We start from the raw sequence: 19971 nt of genomic DNA, 5'->3' as shown, positions 1-19971 counted from the left end.
TCAGACAAAATATAAGACAAAATGACCAACTTTAAAAATTACACCCCAACTTCTGCACACCTATCAGAATGGCTGAAGTCCAAAAAACGGACTATACCAAATGCTGACAAGTACAGGAAGTAACAGTAACTCTCATTCACTGTTGGTGGGAATCCAAATTGGTACAGCCACTTTGGAAGACAGCTTGGCAATTTTTTTTTTTAAGATTTTATTTATTTATTTGACAGAGAGAGAGACACACAGCAAGAGAGGGAACACAAGGAGGGGAGTGGAAGAGGGAGAAGCAGGCCCCCCGCAGAGCAGGGAGCCTGATGCGGGGCTCAATCCCAGGAACATCACGACCTGAGCTGAAGGCAGATGCTTAACAACTGAGCCACCCAGGTGCCCCCAGTTTGGCAATTTCTTGCTAAGCACAGTCTTACCATAGGATCCCATAGCTCTGCTCTAAACTGGACAAAAATATCAGACAAATCCCAAGAGAAGCAATCTATAATATACCTGATGAATATTTGCCCAACTACCAAGGACATCAAAAATAAGGGAAGTCTGAGAAGCACTCACAGCCAAGAGGAGCCTAAGGAGACATGATAACTGAATATAATGTGGCATATTGGATGAGATCCACCAAGAGAAAAAAGGACTTTAAGTAAACACTAAGGAAATCTGAATAGGATATATATAGACTTTAGTTAACAATTATGTATCAATTGATTTGTTAACTGTAACAAATATACTACTGTAAGATGTTAATGACAGGAAAAACTGTGTGCATGGGGGGGGATATGAGGTATATGGGAACTCTTATCTTCTCAATTTTTCTAAAATCTAAAACTCCTCTAAAAATCAAGTCTGTTTTAAAAAGCATTCCAATATGTAAGATAAGGACAAAATCATATTATATCCAATCTTGTAAGTAACCTACCTTTTAAGAAATCATTCTATGCAAACAGGAGCTGAAGTATGCTCTGTACTAAGATTCCATTTAATCAACTATCCCTTTATGTGCTATTAACTAGGAAGTGTCAACTCTTGGAGGAAGTTTTACGACCGTTAAGGACACAGGCTGTTAGGAAATTCACACTAAACCTCTCTAACTGCAGCTTTGAAGAGTATAAAAAAGTTCTGAATAGGTTACCCAGATGTCTACAACTTTTAGACATTCAGTCTTCTCTTTAAAGAGTTAAATAATGATAATGTAGGGTCCTAATTGCCAGGGAATCTTCCTGTCTATACCTCGAAGGTCTGAATGATCTCAGGACAAAGGCAAAACTTCTACTCTGAGGGGGCTATTGGCCCACAGATACTGTGAAAGTTCTGTATCCTAGTCAAGGTTTGCAGAAACTTTGGACACTCTCCCTTCACAAAACAACAAGAGAAAAACCAAAGAGCTGGGGAAGGTAGCCTATGGAACTCCTGGACCAAAGGAAAAAAGGAACTAACTGATCCATTATAAATCCTGAAATCACCAAGGAGGTTATCTGGATCTTTCCAGACAGCCAGGTGGTATACTGACATTTATCATCAGGGATAGATGGCCCAAAGCAGACCTTTGAATAGCCCCCACACATACACCCATGCAGTGTGCAAGGTCACTGGCTGAGGGTGCCCCAGTGGGCACACAAGTCAGTATACTCCCCTCCAGGATACTGCACACTTCTGGAAGGCAAATGATTGTTATGATTGGGACTAGCAAGGAAGAATTCGAGAAGCAGACCTCACTCATTTTTTGCCTTTCTAGTTTACAGGAATAACTACTCATTAGAATACAGAAGTAGCAGATTAGAGAAGTATTAGGCCATGACACAAAAATCTCCCCATTTGGAAAAAAGCAAGTATGGACTTTACAACTGACAATGAATATCACTCTCACAAAAATGAGATACAAAGTAGAGGAAACTAATCCATTACCTGGTCTAACAATTCTGCCTAACTTTCATCTAAAGGCTATTTTGCCCTGATTAAGGTAGAAACTCTTGGGTGCATTTAGGGTTTCACTAGGAATATTTACCAATAGTTTAATTACTTAATATAGCTCCTGTTTCTGGTTTTACCAGAGAAAAAGAAAAAAAAGGAAAAAATATGAAAGCTATTCCAAGTCAACTTACACAGAGAATTATACATAAGCAAAAATCTTTTCAGTAAATTTAGATATTCAATTATTTTATCCTTGCCTCCAGATTACCCATGGTCTAAATATTTCAGAAAATTTCCAGTGAAGTAAGTGCATCTGCTTCATGCAAAGCTATAATGTGAATGACCATTAGATCAAATTTGGATTTCAAAGCCCACTTTATAGCACATATATTTAAAAATATAATGTATAACTAAAAAAAGAAATGTGACAGATATTTTTACCTAATATACCAGAGTGCAAAGGGGTACTTCTAGAAAGACTGAGCCCCCAAAATTTAACTCCCATAAAGCACTTGAAATACGTTAAAATACAAAGTCTGCTACTATGTTTGTAGTCCCTGACTATATTGTGCATTATATTCCTTGGTAACTTTCTAGATTGCTTTTTACTGTGCTCCTATACATAATAAATGCAGTTCTTTAAATATGGGACAGAATTTGCCCATTTTTTATGGATGCTCTCTATTCTTCATAGAAGAAGCCATATATCCACTACTAGCTACTAATTAAGGCTATAGGTTTTAACCCATGATGGGCCTGTTAGACTTTCTAAAAACACAACTTCTATATCCAGTCAGCAATCTTGCTGGTCATAAAGGGAATCAAGCAAAAGAAGCTGGGATCTCTGAAAATTCATAGACCCTACTGAGGAATAATCATCAATAAAAAAAAACCATGAACCCTGGTAATCTTAAAAGTTTGTTTCAAGATTTTTTTTTTAAAGATTTTATTTATTTATTTGAGAGAGAGAGAATGAGAGATAGAGAGCACGAGAGGGAAGAGGGTCAGAGGGAGAAGCAGACTCCCCGCCGAGCAGGGAGCCCGACGCGGGACTCGATCCTGGGACTCGATCCGGGACTCCAGGATCATGACCTGAGCCAAAGGCAGTCGCTTAAGCAACTGATCCACTCAGGCGCCCTCAAGATATTAATAAAAGTACATCAATATCAATCTAGTAAACTTTGAATTTCTAAGAAATTCACAGTATATTTCATTCTTGATCACATCAAAATTAAAGAGTCATACTATATTTAGCTAACACTAAAATACACTTTAATTACTGAAGTTTATTCACTGGAAACCAAGAGTATACAGCAGTTATTCTGTTTCAACCCAGTACCTCCATTTAGTTGTCACTAATCACCTGGAGTTGGCACAGACGTCACTTGTTAAAAGGCATGGACCCCAATAGGACTGCCCTGACTTCAGAGGTCCCCACCCCACCAGCCCTTCTGACATACTGGCTATACATTTGGGAGTTTCCATAATTCTCAGGTTTGATAATGCACTAGAAAACTCATGGAACTCAGGAAAGCACTATTACTTGTGATTGCAGTTTTATTACAAGAGCTACAAATAAGGGCGCTTGGGTGGCTCAGTCCTTAAGCGTCTGCCTTCAGCTCAGGTCATAGGGATGGAGCCCCACATCAGGCTCCCTGCTCGGCGGGAAGCCTGCTTCTCCCTCTCCCGCTCCCCCTGCTTGTATTCCCTCTCTCGCTGTGTCTCTGTCAAATAAATAAAATCTTAAAAACAAAAACAAAACAAGAGCTACAAATCTGAAGGACCAGACAAATGAATACACAAATGGGTGAGGTCTGGGAGGGAATGCAGTGCTTTCATGCTCTGTCCTGTGGAATCAGGGTATGTTACTTGCCACCACCACACACACACAATGTGTTTATCAACCAAGAAGCTCCACTAACCTTCAGTATCTGGAGGGTTTTTTTTTGTTTTTTGTTTTAGATTTACAGATTTATTTATTTATTTTGGAGGGGGAGGGGAGAGGGAGAGAAAGAGTCCCAAGCAGTCAGTGCAGAGCCCAACTCAGGGCTCCATCTCCCGACCTGAGATCATGACCTGAGCCAAAACTGAAAGTGGGAGGCTTAACTGACTGCACCACCCAGGCGCCCTTGGTATCTAGAGTTTTTAATGGGCTTCACTGCGTACACAGGACTGATTTGATGATTAGCCATATCACTGAACTCAAATCTCTAACCTCCTCCCTTTCCGAGAGGCCCGGTTGGCTCAAGCCCTCTGGTAACCAGCCCCTATCCTGAAGCTATATAGGGGCTCATCTTTCCTTCATTAGGATAACACTCCTATTACTTAAGAAATTACCAGGGATCTAGAAGTTCTGTGCCAGGACTGGGACAGAGACCAGACAAATTCTTATTAGGCACAGGGCGCCTGGGTGGCTCAGTCGTTAAGCACCTGCCTTCAGTTCAGGTCATGACCCCAAGCTCTGCATCGGGATCCCTGCTCGGTGGGAAGCCTGCTTCTCCCTCTCCCACTCCCCCTGCTTGTGTTCCCTCTCTTGCTGTGTCTCTGTCAAATAAATAAATAAAATCTTAAAAAAAAATTATTAGGCACTGTGCATTCTACCACCAAGCACAGAATACAGTAGCAGATTATTTACTTGCAAAAATAACCTTAGCAATGGATTCAAGATCTACAGTCCTCTGATAATGAGGAATAAACAAAGCACTCTGCTTCTAAGCCATGCTTTACATCCTATCCCTTTTCTGATAAAATATGAAAGAAGAAAAAACTTTAAAAAGTCATTGAAGTATTGTAACTGATATTATAAAACCCTCTAAGAGGAAAAGGTCCATAATATTTAGGTAAATAATAAGTACCATGTGTTAATCAGTGCTTAGTAAATTATTTTTATTATTCTGAAAAATGTAACAGTGATTTTCAAATAATAAGCATAACCAAGAAAACAAGGTTCTAATTCTAGTTGAATATTCTGGGTTCTAGTAGCTTAGGGCTACTAACTACACTTTCTTTCTTTTTTTTTTTTTTTTAAAGATTTTATTTATTTATTTGAGAGAGAGAGAGAATGAGAGATAGAGAGCACGAGAGGGAAGAGGGTCAGAGGGAGAAGCAGACTCCCTGCTGAGCAGGGATCCCGATGTGGGACTCGATCCCGGGACTCCAGGATCATGACCTGAGCCGAAGGCAGTCGCTTAACCAACTGAGCCACCCAGGCGCCCCTAACTACACTTTCTTTGAGCAAAGGTTTCCTCATACATAAAATACATATTATATAATAACACATTAGTATTATTAGAGATCTATCTTGTATGAGGATCATTTATGCAATGTATTTCTGGGAAAGCATATCAATGTCAGTATTTGATGCTGCATGTTATAAAGTATAAAATGAATCTTCCTTATTGCTAAAGGAATATTCTCTGCTAAAATGACATCAAGAGAGCTACCCTTTGCCTTCAGGAACAAAAGAAAGGCACCTGCCATTAAAATATTTATAGCTGACAAGTAACACTATAGGGTTAGATTTCTAAGATGATTCAAACTGAAACAGTTCTGCTGTATGACTCAAAGAAGCAGTTATTTGCTCAGAGTTAACACAGACTTTTCCCTTCATTTCCGTTCATTACTTTTTGCTGCCAATAATCTCACCAAAAAATAAATAAATAAATAAATTTAAAGAGTCAGAAACAAGTAACTCAGTTTAGTTTACACAGGGATACCAACGAACATATACAAGAATACCACTTTCTTCCTCTTACTCTCTTCAACAAAATAAAACAAAAAACCTCTATAAGAAATCAACAAAGTTCTCTAAAGAAAAGATATAAATTACAAGGTAGGAAAAAGGATACATGTGTTTTACTAATGCTCCACTGCCTCTGGTCTATGAAATTATTATAATATGAGCAAAATAGGGCAAAAAATGTTAATAAGATTTACCGAGAAAATCTTCCTATAAGAATCAAACAGAAGCATTATTATTCCAACAATCACCTGAACTTTTTGCAGCTGATGTAACTGCTGCTAAGCAAAAGTGGCCTGAGTCTCTTCATCAGTATGCACTTTTATCCAAAGGCCCTAAAGGCCCTTCCCTAATATGCTGAGTGTTAGCTAGAAATTCAGGCTTTAAAATGAACTGCATGGACTTCAGTTCTTAAAATGGTATTGGGGGAAAGCACACACCTATAAAATCATGGCCCACGTATCCTAGGAGGAAGACGTGACCTGTTAGATGACAAGGAACTTCCCAGTTCTACAAGAGGCTGTGATTCCCAGAGCTACTGTCTAGCATATTTTATAAAGTTAAGAAAAAAGTCAAGTCACCTTGGTAGGGGGGAAAAACATTTTAACCACTTTCCGAAGTTTTCAAAATTAACAAAACAAAAAACCAAGGATAAAAATGGGATGGCAGAGAATTTTTCTCTTCCTTATAGGAAAAACAAAGTCTTCCTTCCTCTTTCCATCAGACATAGAAGAAAACTCTCAACATGATCTCAAGCCCTGGGTTGGTTTGTTTGCTTGTTTTTTTAAAGAAGGGTTAACACTAAAAGTAATCCTATCAAAAGGGATTCATACTTACTGTTTTCACTCTAGCGCTCAGAGTATTATCTGGTACTTAGCCAGGATATTTGACTGACTGATTAGGAGTCATGCTAGATTTCTAGGTTTTAGATTCTAGATTTCTCCCTTTCCCTCACCTGAATCTATCTCCTTTCCTTCCATATTCAAATAGTCACTAAATTTTGCACTTTATACCTCCTTAATATCCCTCCAAATCAGCCTTTCCTTTCTCTTTTCACTGCTACACTGTTAACTGAGCCTCAAGCCAGACTCAGAATATTGCTACAGCTTCCTAACTTGTTTCCCTGCCATACACTGTACATTAAACTCCCCTTCTAGGGGCGCCTGGGTGGCTCAGTCATTGAGCATCTGCCTTCAGCTCAGGTCATGATGCCAGGGTCCTAGGATCGAGCCCCGCATCGGGCTCCCTGCTCTGCTAGAAGCCTGCTTCTCCCTCTCCCACTCCCCCTGCTTGTGTTCCTTCTCTTGCTCTCTGTCAAATAAATAAAATCTTTAAAAAAATTAAAAAATAAATTCCCTTTCTAATTCATATCTCATTGTCCCTTTTCTCTCTGCCCCTTTTTCTTTCACTCAAGTATTTTTGAAGCTCTATGAGCCAAGGCACTATTCTAGGTTCTTGAGATGTAATAGCAGATTGCATTCTTCAAAAATAGCCACAACAATATCTCCTGTCCTACATGAGCTTTTGAAACTCCATCAGAAAGTAGAGTCCCTGTCCCCGATCCTTAAACCTGGAAGGGCCTTGTGACTGCCTCAAATGAAAGAATATAGCAGAAGTGAGGCTACGGCTTCCATGGCTCAGTCATAAAAAGTGCCATGCATTTCCACCTTGCTCTCTTGGAACACAGCCCTTACAGCATAGCTACAGTGCTGTCAAAAAGCCCACACAGCCTGTGGAGAAGCCCATAAGGACAGAAACTGAGGGTTCTAGCCCACAGGCTGGACTGACATCCCAGCCTATAGTAAGCAATATAGCCTGCCAGCCAGGGGGTGAGCCACCTGAAAGCTGGTCCTCTGGACCCCTGTCAAACCACTCATCTGATGTCAACGAAGCAGAGACAAATTAGTCTCACCACACTCTGCCCAAATTGCAGAACTGTGAGCTAAATAAATGACTGTGTTTTAACCTGATAATTTTGAGGTAGTTTGCTATGCAACAATAAATAACTGGAACAGTGGAACAAAAAGGCAAAAAATCCTTGCCTTCATGGAGTTTACCTTGGAGGAGACAAATAATAAATATAAATTATATAATATGTTGGAAGATAAAAAGTGCAATGAAAAGTTAAAAAATAAGGAGAGAGGAAGGCCAGCAGTCCAGGGCATAGGTTGCAGTATTACATAGGGAGGTCAGAGCGGGTGTCTCATTGAGAACGCGATGTCTGAGCAAAAATCTCAAAGAGATAAGGGAATTAATCTCATCTCCTCAGGAAATCAAAGTGAACTAAGGTACCAATCTTATAAATTTAGTCCCCCCTCACCTCGAGTCCAGATTCATTAAACAACACTTGAGGACCACACTATGACCTAGCCCTGCATTTCCAGCTCCAATTTCTGAGGCTCCCCCGCTCCCTACACCTTCTGTACTTGCGCCATGCCAGACGACTTGCAGTTCCCTTTTAAGTACCGTGCTCTATGGGGCTTTGCAAGGCTTCCTCTATCTGGAATGTCTTCCTCCCTAAATAAAAATAATAGTTTTTTCTTTTTTAAAGATTTATTTATTTGAGAGGGACACGGAGAGAGAGCACGTGTGTGAGCACACAAGTGGGAGGGGTAGGAGGGAGAGGGAGAGAGAATCCCAAGCTGAGCGTGAAGCTGACATGAGGTTTGATCTCATGACCCCGAGATCATGACCTGACCCGAAACCAAGAGTCGATGTTCAACCAAATGCACCACACAGATGCTCCCCGCCCCCAACTTTTTTAAAAAAGAAATAAATAGTTTTCTACTATTCCCTTAATAAATTGTGACAAACTTGGCAACTTTAAAACAACACCCACATTTATTATCTCATAGTTTCTGTGGGTCAGAAGTCTGGGCATAGAGTGGCTCTGCTGGTTCCTTTGTTCCAGGTCTCACGGTACTGAAATCATCCTGTTGTTAGGGCTTCTGTCCTTTCTGGAGGCTGTGGGGAAGAATCCCTTCCAAGTTCACGTGGGTTGTTGGCAGAATTCAGTTCCCTGCAGTTACAGGGCTAAGGTCCCTATTCCCTTGCTAGCTGTCAGCAGGGCTGCCCTTTGCACCTAAGGCCTCTCTCTCTGGTCCCTCCATGGGGCCCTTACATCTCAGAATCAGCAATGGTACAATGAACCCTCCTCATCCTTGGAATCCTGAGTGCCTTTCTGCCAAATCTGAGTTTCTTTTTTAGGGGTTCATGTGATTACACTGGGGAAACTGGATAATCCAAGCTACTCTATTTCATGGTCAGCTAATTAGTAACTTTAATTACATCTGTGAATCTCCTTCACAACAGTACCTAGACTGGTTTGACTAAATAAACAGGAGACAGGAATCTTGGGGGGACATTTTTAGAATTCTGCCTACTATACAACTCCCTCCTTGTCTGCCTGCTAGGCTCCTACAGGTCTTTAAGATTCTTCTTAGAAGAAACTTCATTTGGGAAACCTTTCTTGACATGTACAGGAAAAGTGAGGAGGTTTCTTCCATAACACAACTTAAAATCTACAAATTAGAAAAGATAATTTTTATGGCCTGACATCTTAAAATTCCATGAGCTTAATTTTTAAATGAACCACTGTCATAAAAACATTGTATTAAATATTAGCTGTGTTAAAATAAAAATATTCCTTGATGGTAAAGTTTAGGACAAAGCACTTCTTTTCTTGTCAGCACACACATGTGTGTGAATATAATGCTCTCCCCTCTGCATTTTTAAAAAAGGAAATAATATTGTCAAGGTTTTGGAACTGTGTTCTCATAATTACTATACATATTGCTATCACTTACCTTATTATATTAAAACTGTTAAATTTTATCTCCTCCTTTAAATTTTAAGCTCTTCAACATATTCTTCATTCTTACATTCTTACACATGTTCAATAAAATTTGTTAAATAAATGGACAAATGAATGGAAATTGTACTCTTTGGTCTGAATTATTTATTCCAGAGTTTGTAAGACTTACTTAAAGTATTGATACCTGTGAAAATGATTTATTTTAAAATTTTATATTACTACACTTTATAAACTATAAAAACTGAAACGTAATTTAAGAAACAAAATTAGCCTGGGGCACCTGGGTGGCTCAGTCATTAAGCGTCTGCCTTCGGCTGGGGTCATGACCCCAGGGTCTTGGGATCGAACCCAGCATTGGGCTCTCTGCTTGGCGGGAAGTCTGTTTCTCCCTCTCCCACTCCCCCTGCTGGTGTTCCCTCTCTCGCTGTGTCTCTCTCTGTTAAATAAATAAATAAAATCTTAAAAAAAAAAAACAAAACACAAAATTAGCCCAATTTCTTTAGAACATTTTATTTCTTTTCAATTCATGTTACTTGTAAATTAAAATCTGATACCTACCTTATTTCAAAGAAAAGAATTATTATTATATGTCTGTCTACTGTGGTATCACTTGATCAGAATTTTATAATTCTTTGCTTTGACTCTTAGATTTCATGACTAACTTTTTTTAAAGTAAACTTTAGTTTTTAGAATGTTTTTAAGACCTACAAAAAAAATTGGGAAGATAGTACAGAGTGTTTCTATAACCCCACCAAGCAGTTTTTCCTATTAGTAACATATCTCATTAGAACAGTACATTTGTGGAGTGCCTGGGTGGCTCAGTTGGTTAAGTGTCTGACTCTTGACTCAGCTTAGATCTTGATCTCAGAGTCACGAGTTCAAGCCCCAAGCTGAGCCTACTTAAAACAAAACAACAGTACATCTGTTACAATTAATGAAACAGTATTTATACATTATTATTAACTAAAGTATATACTTTAGTCAGATTTCCTTAGTTTTTACCTCAGGTCCTTTTTTCGTTCCAGAATCCCATCCAAAATACATTACATTTAGCCATGATGTCTCCCTAAGCTCTTCTTGGCTGTGACAGTTTCTCTGACTTTCCTTGTTTTAGATGACACTGACAGTTTTTGGTTTTGTTTTCTGATGTCTGACCTTATTTATTTCTTACTCTTAGAAAATCTCATTTTTGACTGGACTCACTTAGAGGTAGACGCTCTCAGAGAGGACAGCCTCCATCTCTTGGCCATCTGTTCCTGGCACTTTTCTTAGGCCTCCTTCATTCTCTTGGCCAAAAGTTTAGCATATTCTGCAGCCTCTTCCTTATTTTTCTTAGTACACTGTTTCTTCAGAGTGATATGCTGACGTTTGTGTTGGAGGACATGTGAAGTAACAAGACACTCAATCTTGGGTGCTTTGGTTCTAGGTTTCTTTCCTTCTTTGTTTAGGTACTTTCTCACAACATACTGGTAGACATCATCTTCTTTAGAAAAGTCTGCAGATTCTGCTAGCTCTTTTGGGTGCCAGGTGACAAGGTACAGTAGTATCAGTGAGTCCAGAAGTATCCTTCTCTCCTCTTTTTTTTTTTTACAATGACCAAGTTGAGAACACTGAGACTGGCATCCACAGTACAACCCTGAACAGATTTGTGCCTTTCTCTATCCTCTTTGGTCTGTAGCAGGAATGACCCTTACTCAGCAGCAGTGGACATGGCCATGGGTCAAGACATCCTGTTTCATGGGGAAGCCTTGTTTGTCATCGCCACCAGTAACGTGGACCACATAACCCTTCCAATTCTTCACCCAGAGCATCAGCAGCAACTTCTGTGGCCATATGCTTCTCATAAAAGGTATGAAGTTGCATTCAATGTCCACTTCAATAAGTTTCTGGCAACCAGTAGCTTCATCCTAAAGCAGCCTACCACCTCTGAGGTGCCACAAAAAAGAGGACATTGACAGTTTTAAAGAGTACTGGTCAGGTATTTTATAGAAAGTCCCTTAAATGAGATTTGTCTGATTTTTTCTAAGGATTAGGCTGGGGTTTTGGGCTTGGGGGAAGATCACAGAGGTAAAGTGCCATTTTATCACATCATATCAAGCTACGTGCTATCAACATGACTTTTCACTGTTGATGTTCACCTTGATCACCTGGCTGAGCTAGTGTCTGTCATGTTTCTCCACTGTACAGTTCCTCTTTTTCTCCCCTTTTCCATATTATAATTTTTAAAAGGAAATCACTACACCCAACCCACATTTAAAAAAGTAGAGCTGGGGTAGAGTATCTACATAAATTATTTGGAATTCTTCTGCAAGGAAGATTTGCTTCTCTTCCCCCATTTACCATGTTATTTAACAATTTATTTACATCATTATGAACTTATGGATATTTTATATTTTGGGTCATAATCCAATAATACTTTTATTTTGTTGCTCAAATCATTCCACTTTTTTTTTTGACTATTATAAAAGTTTATTTAACAAAAAAGTTCAATATGAAAATGCACACGACCTGATTTTTATATTGTAGTAAAACAGGTACTATGGAGGGGACATGTGGAAGCAGTTGATTTCTTCTAATGAACACACCCATTGTTTATACTCGCTCCAAGGCTTCTAACATGATGATACTATTTCCTCGTATTACCACCATTCCAATATTGTTCTGTTGCCCACTAGTTGCCATCTCCACACATTCATCTATCACAAGATTCATAAATGGATCGAACCCCTGCAATATTCCTTGGACATGTCTGCCACCATTTAATTTCAATGACAATTTCTTGTCCATAAATTTTTTCAACTAGGGAGGGTGAGCTTTGCTCATGGTGTCTACTGCGCGAGCTCAAAGATGCCTCCAAATGGAATTCGTGGCGTCCCACACACTCCCCCGGTAAGCCCCCATTCCACTTTTAATACCTGGGAACTCTTTCATTTGGCTCTTGTGCCCCTTTGACATACCCTATCTATGTATTGTTTTTGTATTTAGCACTTCCGTATTTTCCAGCACTATAAGATGCTCTAGGTTCATCTTACATATTTCCTGCCCCATTTCTAGAATCAACCATTTCTCCAAGGATCCTTCAATCCTTTAACTGGAGAATGGTTTTAGAAATGAAGATGAGTGCCAGGTGTGCTCATTTCTACTGGGGTGTCATTGTTTCTAGGGGCCCTCAGAGGTTAGCCTATTTTTACTTTCTATCTAAACATTCAGAAATAAAGTAAGGTTGCTAATATTAGTTTATAAATACATTTTTAAACCTCTTCATAACAATCTTTTGTGAAGTACTTGTTCCTTCTAAAAAAATATTTTCAGTAGTTGCCTCATATTATGACTTTGCCTTTCCCCTCCACTCTACCAGCCTACCTCTACATAATTCCTCAATTCTCAACCTAGAAGGGCAATGGGAGATATAGTTTTCAGGATTTTTGTTGAGATCTTTGGAGAATAGATGCCAAGTATATTTTTAGATATTTAGTATCTGATGATTTTGTAAGGTCTGTGTACAAATGTAGTTGCAAAATAGGTTCAACTGTCAAACACAAAAAACTTTACCCTACACTGCCCACATGTGGAAAGACTGCATGTATCTCATCCATCCCAGAAGGAGGAGACAAGAACTAAGTACATATTTCTGCGAAATTCTTGTATTTCTCACAATTTTTTTATTTTGGATGGTTTGAACTCTTTCAAATACTAAAAATTTGTATGTTTTATTAATAGGAGATTAGTTTAAAGAAAAAAATATTTCCTATCCCTAGGAAGTCTCTTTTCACTGTTTTTCCAGAACACTCAAAGTAAATATTACTTGGGCAGTTATTCACTTTACCTCATTTTCTTGCCTACACTACCTCCATTATGCAATTTCTCACAAACTCTACGACTCAAGTCGTCTTAACTAAAGAGCTTTATAGAAGGCCTTAGAATAGTTTCCACTCCCATAAAGTTTTTTTTTTAAGATTTTATTTATTTATTTGACAGAGAGAGCAAACAGAAGCAGGAAGAGAGGCAGGCAGAGGGAGGGAGAAGCAGGCTCCCCACCGAGCAGAGAGCCAGATGTGGGGCTCAATCCCAGGACTCTTGTTATCATGTCCTGAGCTGAAGGCAGATGCTTAACCAACTAAGCCACACAGGTGCCCCTCGCATATCTTTTTTTAAAAAAAGCTTTCCCGTTACATTCCAAATATCTTTACAAAGAGATTTATCAACTTGACAAATTTCATGTTACCTTACTTTGCTTTTGGCTAAATTCACAATTTTCACAGAGCACTCTATGCAATCCCTCTTTTCACAATTAGTAACTCTATGCATTTTACATTGTCACTTTGAGAATATAAAATGTATTATGTAACTGTTTATAGAGCGAATTGTCATGTTTGTTTATTTAGATGTAAACTATAAATTTCTTAAGTGGGAATTCAAAATTAAATAAAAAGCTAATAAAATTAAAGTATTATTTAAAAATTGGGGGGTTTGAGAATTGTTTCAGGGTAATGTAAGAACAATGAGGCTTTACTTTTTAGAGATATATACTGAAATATTTTGAATAAAATCATATGACATCTGGGATTTGTTTAAAAAATAATATGGGGGTAGGGAGTAGAACAATGAATTGGTAATTTTTGAAGCTGGATAATGGGTATATGAAGATTCACTGTACTACTCTATCTACTTCTGTATGTGTTCAAAATTCTCCATATAAAAAGTTTTAAAGCCACTAGTGCCAAAAGAGGTTATTAATGATAAGTTTAGTAAGGGTAAGCATAGCTTCAGAGGACAGAAAGTGAATGTTTCAATGTGTCTCTCTAAAAGATAATTATAAGACAACCACAATACCATCATGATACCTAAAAAATAATTTCCTAAAATCAAAGATTCAACCATTATTCAACTTTCCAATTTATCTCATGTCATTATTTTAACAGTTTGTATGAGGACCCAACTAAAATCCATATATTGTGATTTGTTGATATATCTTTAATATCTCTTTCAATCTTAGGACTTCCCCTCCATGTCTCTTTTTCCCCACCTTGGGGTTTCTTTGTTGAAGAACTTGATAGAGTTTCCCAAGTTTGGATTTTACTGATTGCAACCCCATACTATGTATGGTTTAACATGCTCTGTCTTTTAACTGGTAATACAGACTTGCACTGTTCAATAAAGTGGTCACTAAAATGTCTATTTAAATTTAAATTTTAATTACTTAAAAAGAAATAAAATTTAAAATTCAGTTCTGAGCTGCATACCACACACTTCTAGTAAATATCATATTGGACAGGGGAGTACAGACATTTTCATGATTATAGAAAGTTCTGTTGGATAGCACTGATCTAGAGACTTGAGCAAATTCAGGTTTAATTTTGTTTGCCAAGACTACTTTATGGGTGTGGCTGTATACTTCCATCAGAAAGCATATAATGTCTAGCATTCTATTTCATTACCCAGGAGTTCATTTGTATAGGAAGACCAGATAAATGTTTCTTTTCCTATATGTCCATGACTTTCAAGTTTAAATCTTTTTAATTTATTTATTTAAAAGATTTTATTTATTTTGACAGAGACAGCGAGAGAGGAAACACAAGCAGGGGGAGTGGGAGAGGGAGAAGCAGGCTTCCCGCCGAGCAGGGAGCCCGATGTGGGGCTCGATCCCAGGACTCTGGGATCATGACCTGAGCCAAAGGCAAACGCTTAACGACTGAGCCACCCAGGTGCCCAAGTTTAAATCTTTTTAAAAAAATTCTTTATATGATTTTATATATTTGAAAGAGAGAGAAAGAGCACAAGCGGAGGGGCAGAGGGAGAGGGAGAAGCAGACTCCCCACTGAGCAGGGAGCCCGACCTGGGGCTTGATCCCAGAACCCTAGGATCATGACCTGAGCCGAAGGCAGATGCTTAGCCAACTGAGGTGCCCCAACTTTCAAATTTAAGAATCTAAACACCATTTTCAGCTCTCACTCTACTTGGGCTTTCTATAGCATGTGACACTTGACTCTCCTTGCTCCTGTGTTCTGTGACACCAATCTTAAGTTCTTTCATTTCAATCAATATTGTAAGAGTCTTTCTGGACAAATATATTCTGAGATGGTTACTGTGTAGGTCCACAAACTAAGGTCATACCCTTGTAAGTAAAGGGTATTGTCTCACTTGAAGGAGGTGGACACTGCCATTATTAATCAGCTTGGGAGAAAACACCTCATGATGTGATAAGAAACCATGAAAGATCAAACTTAGACTGATATGAAGAAGAAACTCTTCTCTCTCATTCCCTTGAGCCTAGACTACAAGCAGTCCAGATGTGCCTAAGGACTCTCCTCACTGTTGGGGAAAAAAGAAATTTCTGTCGTGTGGAAGCAGATCTTTACCTCAGCAAGGAGGCAACCCCCTACCTGGGAAAGGACATAACTCTGTAAAGGGCCCTAAAGGATAAACTGATTCTATGAGCAATGAGAGCAGTCACACAGATATTTTCCTAAACTGGTTATGTCACTTTCCATTTATGATTTTCTTCTATCATCTTTACTAAGTATTTTGTGAAGTCTTACAGTTTTCAGCGGTAAGAAATGAGAGACCAGTGCAGGAAAGAGAAAGCTGTACTCCACAAGACCAGCACAGTAGCAGCAGCAATGACTGCTGAGATCCCAAAAAAGATTTGGGGTTGGAAAGTTCAGTTGCTCATATCCAAGTTGGTATTCTCTCTTCTCTACCAATTCCTATGGACTGGGCAGTTATTAAGGGAACTTACTATCAGTTACCTCCATGGGTTTCTCTCCTGCTGCTCCCCATATTTTATGTTCCACTGGGTTCTATCTTTGCTCATTTTTTCTTCCTCTCCATACTATTCTCCACAGCTCATATTATCACCTATATTAATGACTTCCAAATATGTATCTCTAATCTAATCATCCAGGACAACATTTTCAAGTGTCTTTGGGAAATCTTTACCACAAGCTGTTAAAACTCAATGTATTCCTAACTTGAACTCCTTATATGTCTCCCAGACTCTCTTCTTCCTCTATTCCTCCTGTCAATTAATGATACCAAGACTTGGGGCACCTGAGTGGCTCAGTCAGTTGGGCGTGTGACTTCAGCTTGGGTCATGATCTCGGGGTCCTGGGATCAAGCCCTGCATCGGGCTCCCTGCTCATCGGGGAGTCTACGTCTCCCTCTCCCTCTACCCACCTCCCAATTCATGCACGTGCTCTCTTTCTCAAATAAATAAAATCTTTAAAAAAAATGATACCAAGACTCACCAAAGTCAAAACCTGGGATTGACTCTTCCTTCTCTCTAAAAAAGGCTGCAGAAAATAAAATGGAATGAAAGAAATTCCTTTCAGCATACAAAGTGTCTTCTGTAATAAAGAGGGTTCAATATCCTCATAACATGGAGAATCTTAGCTGTTCTGTTTTTGGAGCATAAATATAGAATCTAAATATTTAGTTTATAAAATATAAACTAAGCAATATGTGACCTTCAGTTAACTAGTTAGTCTGTTTTCTGGAAAGGAAAATGGCAATAATGAGTGAAGTTATATTATAAAAACAGTAACTAACATAAAGGTCCTTTTATTTTTTCTTAAGATTTTATTTATTTATTTGAGAGGGAGAGAGGCAGAGGGAGAGGGAGAAGCAGACTCCCTGCTGAGCAGGGAGCCCGATGCGGGGCTCCAACCCAGGACCCTGGGACCATGACCTGTGCTGAAGGCAGACGCTTAACGACTGAGCCACCCAGGCGCCCCTCCTTTTCTTTTTTAAATAAGAAAATAATTTTGAGCATACTTGACAATGTTATATTGGTTTCAGGTGTACAACATATTGATAGGACAACTCCATATGCTATCTTATGCTCAGCACAAGTGTAACTACCATCTGTCACCATACAACGCTATTATAATATCACTGACTGTATTCCCTATGTGCCTTTTATTCCTGTGATTTATTCATTCCATAATTGGAAGGCTGTATCTCGCACTACCCTTCATCCCCCCACCCCCTCACTCTGGCTACCGTAATTTTGTTCTCTATATTTATAGGTCTGATTCTGCCTTTTGTTTGTTTATTCATTCATTTTTCAGATTCCATATGAGTAAAATAATATGGTATTTGTCTTTCTCTGTCTGACTTATTTCATTTAACATAATACCCTCTGGGTCATTCATATTGTTGCAGATGGCATAATCTCATTCTTTTTTATGGTTGTGTAATATTCCATCATATATACACACCACATCTTCCTTATCCATTTATCTACTGACAGACATCTAGGTTGCTTCCATTATCTTGACTACTTTAAGTAAATGCTGCAATAAACATAGGCATACATATATCTTTTCTGAAGTAGTGTTTTTGTTTTCTTTAGGTAAATACCCAGTAGTGGAATTATTAGATCAAATGGTATTTCTAGGGCACCTGGGTGGCTCAGTCGGTTAAGTGTCTGCCTTCGGCTCAGGTCATGATCCTGGAGTCCTGGGATCGAGTCCCGCATCAGTCTCCCTGCTCAGCGGGGAATCTGCTTCTCCCTCTGCACCCCCATGCCCACACTCTCTCTCTCACAAAAATAAATAAAATCTTAAAAAAAAAATAACCCAAACAAATGGCATTTCTATTTTTGAGGTACCTCCATACTGTTTTTTTCACAGTGGCTGTACCAATCATCAAGGCTATTTTCAAAATCCTCCTTCAAATGTTAGGAAAAGCAAGCATGATGGCAGCATGCCTAACAGCATTCTAGACTTGCAGAGTTAGTTCTCCATTTGCTTGAATCAATTTTTCATTAAAAACAAACCCACCCAAGCCGTTCAGTAAAATGAATCTATTATTAAGTACCGATTTGTAGATGGAAGAAATGCTCTATAGTTACTAATGTAAAATGATATAAGCAGCATTTCCAACAAGTATTGTAAAAGCCAAGAAAACATTTTATGTGTGTGTGTCTGAATAAAAGGTAACTCTGAATAAAAGAAGATCCACACATCATACCCAAAGTCCACAATTTATACTAGGGTTCACTCTTGGTGATATATATTCTCAGGGTTTTAACCAATTTGCAATGTCATGTATCTATCATTTATAGTATGGTACAGAAGAGTTTCTCTGTCCTAAAAATCCTCTGTGCTCTGTCTATTCATCCCTTTCTCCCCCCAGCCCCAGGCAACCACTTACCTTTTGCTGTCTCCATCCTTCTGCCTTTTCCATAAAGTCATATAGTTGGAATCATATAATATATATTATAGCCTTTCCAGATTGATTTCTTTCACTTAGTAATATGCATTTAAGGTTACTCTATGTCCTTTCATGTCTTGGTAGGTCGTTTCTCTTTGCACTGACTAGTATTCCACTGTATGGATGTACCATAGTCATTTATCCATTCATCTACTAAAGCGTATCTTGGAAACAACCCATACAGCTGCTATAAACATGAGGTTTTTATGTAGTATAGGTTTTCAACTCCTTTGGGTAAATACCAAGGAGCAGGATTTCTGTATCATATGGTAAAGTGTGTTTACTTTTGTAAGAAACTGTCAAACTGTCTTCCAAAGTGGCTGTAACTGGCAATAAGTTAGTTGTTTTCTTTTAACATGTATTCATTTAGTTAGATATTATATTTATGTTGTCATCCTTGACAACAATGGCTCTGTCATCATGATAGCTACTTTGTGAGTCATTTAACACAAGACTATATTGACTATAAAGGGTTATAGATAATGAAATTACATATGTAACTAGACAAAATTATACACTGCCTACAGAAAACAGGATTCTTTCTAACAAATAAACCAATGAACTCTAATGATGAATCTTTTTTTTTACGATTTTATTTACTTATTTGACAGGGAGAGACACAGCAAGAGAGAGAACACAAGCAGGGGGAGTGGGAGAGGGAGAAGCAGGCTTCCCGCTGAGCAGGGAGCCCGACGCGGGGCTCGATCCCAGGACCCCGGGACCATGACCCGAGCCGGAGGCAGACGCTTCATGAATGAGCCACCCAGGCACCCCTCTAATGATGAATCTTCACTATTATTTTGATGTCTCTGAGTAGCCAGGGATATGGACATCTTGGGAATGACATGTTTACTTTCTTCCCACTTGGAAGTAAATGGCAGTAAAAATGATCTAATTCTTGGACTCACAAGAGTTCTTACAGACCAAAGTGGGAATCCCTTCCAAAGCCGTACCAGTAACCCCGCCAGCTCAGTGAGTAACCATCAGTGACCGTGTGGCCCCACCCAGACAGCGGACTGGCCATCCTTCACTCCTCTTCTCTCTCATTCCCCGCAGCTAATCAAATACTTCATCCCACTGATTTAACCTATTTTTCTTAAATCTATCTAACTCTCCCCACCCCCTTGCCACTGCTGTAGTCTGGTCCAATTTCACCTCTCATCTGAATTATTACATGTCATCACTGTTCTAACTGCCCCCAAACTTACTTCCCACCAACTCTTACTCCATAATGCTGCCAAGAAATCTTTCTAAATACAGAAGTGATGTTGCTCTCCTTCAAAATTTT

General features: G+C 38.8%; 2 protein-coding genes across 4 annotated transcripts in view; both read right to left on the bottom strand.

The window, feature by feature from the left end:
- Nucleotides 1-19971, bottom strand: part of DENND5B (DENN domain containing 5B) — a 188846-nt gene that overhangs the window by 112809 nt on the left and 56066 nt on the right. The gene's annotated exons all lie outside the window — the stretch shown is intronic.
- On the bottom strand, nucleotides 11874-12358 carry LOC113923035 (small nuclear ribonucleoprotein G-like). Its single transcript, XM_035721937.1, has one exon. It carries the CDS (start codon nucleotides 12252-12254, stop codon nucleotides 12060-12062), a length of 195 nt encoding a protein of 64 aa, XP_035577830.1. The 5' UTR covers nucleotides 12255-12358; the 3' UTR covers nucleotides 11874-12059.

This window comes from Zalophus californianus, chromosome 9, assembly GCF_009762305.2.
Source record: "Zalophus californianus isolate mZalCal1 chromosome 9, mZalCal1.pri.v2, whole genome shotgun sequence".
NCBI classification, from domain to species: domain Eukaryota; kingdom Metazoa; phylum Chordata; class Mammalia; order Carnivora; family Otariidae; genus Zalophus; species Zalophus californianus.
Note: the sequence above shows the minus strand (reverse complement) of the source record. Positions and strands in the feature narration are given on the sequence as shown.